The 5,302-nt window shown below is 41.1% G+C and overlaps 2 protein-coding genes across 2 annotated transcripts; both read left to right on the top strand.

Moving 5' to 3' along the window:
- Positions 1-3,289: 3,289 nt before the first annotated feature.
- LOC110887817 (PTI1-like tyrosine-protein kinase At3g15890) lies at positions 3,290-3,787 on the top strand. The gene has a single exon (XM_022135384.1). The coding sequence runs from the start codon at positions 3,290-3,292 to the stop codon at positions 3,785-3,787; it is 498 nt and encodes a 165-aa protein (XP_021991076.1).
- A 490-nt stretch (positions 3,788-4,277) lies between these two features.
- LOC110887818 (serine/threonine-protein kinase BIK1) lies at positions 4,278-5,099 on the top strand. The gene is made up of 3 exons (XM_022135385.1): positions 4,278-4,547; positions 4,635-4,770; positions 4,840-5,099. The coding sequence occupies exons 1-3, from the start codon at positions 4,278-4,280 to the stop codon at positions 5,097-5,099; spliced, it is 666 nt and encodes a 221-aa protein (XP_021991077.1).
- The last annotated feature ends 203 nt before the right edge of the window (positions 5,100-5,302 follow it).

The raw sequence follows: 5,302 nt of genomic DNA, 5'->3' as shown, positions 1-5,302 counted from the left end.
GCGGAATCACATGCCTATAAATACCTTTCAAGCGATATCAGTTGTAATGTTATTGTTTCCGACGGCGAAGCTCCGTCGAAGTGTCTCCGAGTCTGTAATTGCTTTCTAATCAATACAAGAGACAGTTAATAGTGAATACAAGCTAAACAAAGACAGAATCAATGATGTTCGCCTCTGATCCTGTCTGAGCACTCTTCTGATCGACTCGTTTGGTCGTTTCACGATCCTACAAGTAGGCCCCTCTTTTGAAGGTGATGTTACCCTCAACCCAGTAGTTTGAGTCAGCAAGGATACAATCCTAAAGGGTTGGATTATTGAAAGATTATTAATTAAGTTATTAATGCGTAATGTGCTAGGCCCCTTTTTTGAAGGTGACGTTACCCTCGGCTAAGTAGTTTGAGTCAGCGGGGATACAGTCCTAAGTAGCCGGGTTAATATATTAATAATAGTTTACATATGAGGGGATCAAGGAGTTTGGACCCCCGCCATCCAATACCAGTGGGTATTGAAGGAGGTCCTACTAAAGTTGACCCAGGTCCTTGCAGGATATATACACTGAACAAGGCAAGACTCTTACCAAACCATTCCCTTGACCCCCGACCAGGTGGCCAACATATCTCCATATAGACCGTGGAGATATGAATGGTGAAAATCTTTTATTTTATATAGACAGTAAAATAATGCCAAGACACCACGGAAAAATGATAAGGAAGATTCACCTTCAACATAAGAAACTAGTTATTAAAGTCATTAATACATAACCAAATAAAAAGTGCGAAAAGATTAAAAATAAAAAGTATTACACTAGACACTTGTCTTCACCAAGTGATGTAAGAGACTTAGGCAAACATGGCCTTTGATTGTCAAGAACTCTTACTATCAATCTTGGATCCCGAGACTACTCACACACTCTATGATGGATGATGGATGATGGTGGTGGATGTGGGTTGTGATGGTGGTGGATGTGGGTTGTGATGGTGGTGGTGGTGGGTGGGTGAAGTGTGAGAGAGGTGGTTTGCCAAGGGATGGTTTGAAAATGAGCCAAGCACCGCTATTTATAGCCTGCACAGAAGCCCGGACACAGCCCCGTGTCCATTGGGCACGGCCCCGTGTCCACCTGTCTTCTCTTTCTTCATTAAATGCAGTTTGTCTGCATTAGTTGACCACGCCCCCGTGTCCGCTGGGCACGACCCCGTGTGCAGAAGCGTATTTGTACTATCAAGATTTTCCTAGATTCTATGAATCTTAGAGTTGACCACGGCCCCGTGTCCGGTGGGCACGCCCCCGTGGTGGGTGATAGAAGCTTCTACAACTTTGTCTTTTCTGCAGACATTGGGCACGCCCCCGTGCTCATTGAGCACAGGGCGTGTTCAGCCTTCTGTTCTCTTGTTTTTGCTTGGGAAGATGCTGTCGGGGGGTCGGGCATGCCACATTTATTCATTTTCTTGTATTTATGTTAGATTTAGCTGCCTTTTTGCTTCTTTTATTCATTTGAGCTCATTTAATCCTAAAAATACAAAAGGAAGACAAAAACACACTTTTTCCAACATTAGTCCTAAAAAAGGGTTAGTTTTATGCCATATTTGATGTAATTTATATGTTGCATTTTGCGCACATCAGACTTTAAAACCAGACGGAATCTATGAAGAAACTGTTCGATTTCACGGTGAGTGGAGAAATTAGCGACGGAGAAACTATTCGATTTCATGTGTCGTGCTCTTGGTGGGCATATGATCCGTGGGCCCTTTTGTCGGATCTGTGACTCCATGGAAGATGTGATTAAGGTAAGCGTGCCCTAAAGTTGCATCTGATTTTTAAAACATTTCCCACTGACATAATTTTTTAGAAATGGAGACAACTAGGAAAACGCCTCAAATCCACCTACATCGTATCTCTCCGGCACCGGCAATGCGATTCTTCTACTCTCAAACAAAAACGGTCCACCTTGCGGCAACATCTCTCCGGTACCGGCAATGCGACTCTTCTACTTTCCGGCACAGACATGCATCAGGAAAGAAACATATAAAGAACCTTCAAAAGTTAGAGAATATACATACCTCAAAAGTTAAACATATTTTATTAGCTATTATACTTGCAAGTTGCAAACAAGAATATGTGTTGACTTATGCATGTGACAATCAACAAGCGTATCGTCATTGTGGAGAACAACCTCGTTTAATAGCAACCTCTTGTTTAACAACCCCCTTGGTAGTTTTTACCATATGACACATGATAAAAGCACTTCTCTAGACAATCTCGGATTATGTTTCGTTTTAGGGTTTCTTCATCACCTATAACAATGTTCCGTAAAGTTGCATCTGATTTTTAAAACATTTCCCACTGACATAATATTTTACAAATTGGGAACCACATATTAGTGTGTAAAAGCTCGGAAAGATGACCGAATAGAGATCTGAATATCGTGCTTTCCACCAAACACTTGGAGTGCTTAAACATACGCATTCCGTTCTCCATCTAAACTTTGCATTCTCTCACAATGTCCAACAACTGAATTTTACTTTCTTGTAATGAATGGAAATGTGTTGACTTTTGTTGATATAGTGATATTATCAAAAGTCTGTATCAATAACTTCCATGTCCCCTTGGTAGTTGTTACCATATGACACATGGTAAAAGCGCTTCTCTAGACAATCTGAGATAATGTTCCGTTTTAGGGTTTCTTCATCACCTATAACAATGTCGATAAACGTTGATAGGAACATGCCGCTTAAATCTCAGTTATGTCTCGTTGCATTATGACGATACTGACAGGGGTTCTGGTCTTTTTTCCCACTTTGCAAACTTGAAGAATCTCACCATAACACATTGTAGATTGATGGGCTTGAATGGTTTTAATATATTTCATCTTGGACTATCTAGTCTAACACTTGAAAATGGATATGATCGTGTCAAGATCTTTATCTATCATGTCATCGACCAACTGCTCGAAATCACTTTCGTTTCTCGGGTTCACATTCGACACAACACACCAAAAAATAAACTTCAAAAATTCAGTGCCTTGATACGCGTCGTATAGGTCTATACGATGTGTATTAGGCTAGCCTCCAGACAACACCTGCACCTGTCAGTCTGCCATGTCTTTTACTTTATTCAATACACATCGTATAGGCCTATACGATGCGTATTGAATTGAAAAAGTGTGCGGACAGATGGTTAGGTGTGCCAATAGATTCTTCGTAACCAAAAAAACATTAACAGTTATCATTTCAAAATGACAACCTAATTATAATCCAAATCCACGATCTCCTACCTCAATCCTCAAAGCCCTATGACGAGATCTGAGCACCAATCGGATTCAGGCAAGTTTATAACCCTGATCTACCTAAGGTGTTTCAATTTCCACTTACAATTATATTTCAACAAGAATGAGAAGAAGAACAAGAAGTCTGGATCTTCCACCACCTCTAAACAACCATCCACTCATGTTCTGAAAATTCCTGAAATTATGAAAGCAACGAAAGACTTGGATGAATCGTTACTGATGCGGAGGGGAAGGTTCGGGGATGTTTACTATGGTGAACTTTTGCATGGATCAATTCTTGTCCCTACTGCCATCAAACGATATACGAGACGCGGGCCAACGGATTCTTGGCCGGACGTTGAAAAGCAAGATCTTTACGCTTTGCGACACCCGAATTTGGTGTCCTTGATTGGTTACCGTGATGATGACCGCTATGAGAAAGAAACCATTCTTGTGTATGAATATATTTCGAGTAGAAAATCTCTTAATGATCACCTTCATGTGCTCAGTACCCCTCTTCCCTAGATTCGCCGACTGGAAATTTGCGTAGGTGTTGCTCATGGGTTGAGATACCTGCATTCTGCTGACGTTACCCATGGCGACATTAGGAGCTCTAATATCATGATGACTGAAAGTTTGGTACCCAAAATTACAGATTACAACTTGTCGGAACTATCTCTAGCTTATCGTCCAACTGCCGTCAGCATTCCTCTTAGAGCTTGTGGGCTATGTGGATGCCGCTACAATTGACCGTCATGGAGGCTTAACAATGAAGTCTGATGTCTATTCACTTGGCGTGCTTTTGCTGGAATTGCTTTGTGGGAGGCTTGTACTGGATTACAATCGTCCTCGCGAAGACCCGCAGCGGTATCTGGCTAACTGTGTCCGATCTTTAACGCTGTAAGAGGATGTGATCGATTCGAGTGTGAAGGATGAGATATCCAAAGATTGCTTGGATATTTTTGTTGAGATTGCAAAGAGATGCGTGAATGAATCTCAACAACAGTGACCTGACATGGCTGAGGTCGTGACCTGCCTTGAGTCTATATTGACGTTACAAAAGAGTCACACGAATCCATCGCAGGGTGCGCTAAGTATGAAGATGCTTACCTATGATGTTTTGAAAATATATACAAGTGACTTTAGTCAAAATCTGCCTTTTGGTGAGACAGAGGTGTATCTAGGTTGGGTTAAGCTTGAGCAGGAGAAGTTAGCCCCTTCGAAAGAAGGTGTTGGAATTGTTGTTGTTGTTGCTTCCAAATCGATGGCTCATGATGACTGGCTGGTAAGTCTCATCAAATGCACACCTGCCATATATTTATTTGGATTGACACGTAATACATTATGTAACACCCTACTTGCGTTCGTTCAGGAAGAGGTGAACTTCATGGGACAGCTGGATCATCCTAATATCATTAAACTCTTGGGATGCTGCAAGAGTGATGGAGACGGAAACTATCTTGTTTACGAGCACATGCAGAGATCCCTCCGTCACTTTATTCAAGGAGGTAGGATATCATCTCTCTTTTTTCGTTTTCTCAATTACTGCATCCATGTAAGATGAATAAATTTTGCAGATGATGGTTTGGAACCACTTTCATGGAGGGCACGAATTAACATCCTAATAGGAGTTACTCGTGGAATGGCGTATTTGTATACGGATAAAGGCGTACGTTGTAATTTCCGATTCGATGATATATTGCTGGATGAGGTAGGTACTCATTTGATTTATGGCAGGGGTGTTCTTAATTCGGGCCAGTTTTACGATATGGGCTGCTGCTACATACATAAAACCATATTGGGCAGCAAGGTTCAAACACTAAAAAAATGGATCTAAAGACATGATGAATGACACAATGCAAGGATTAGCTAAATGTCTATTGTCTTAGCTTCACAACCTGATCTTCCAAATAGATTTCATATGGAAGTTGCTTTTTTGAAAAGTCAAACTGACTTGGTGGGAATTTGGAATCTAAATAGATTTCATATAGAAGAGGTCTATGTCACACCAAGGAATGGAATGAAAGAATATTCTTGTAT

Source organism: Helianthus annuus, chromosome 6 (assembly GCF_002127325.2).
Source record: "Helianthus annuus cultivar XRQ/B chromosome 6, HanXRQr2.0-SUNRISE, whole genome shotgun sequence".
NCBI lineage: Eukaryota > Viridiplantae > Streptophyta > Magnoliopsida > Asterales > Asteraceae > Helianthus > Helianthus annuus.
Note: the sequence above shows the minus strand (reverse complement) of the source record. Positions and strands in the feature narration are given on the sequence as shown.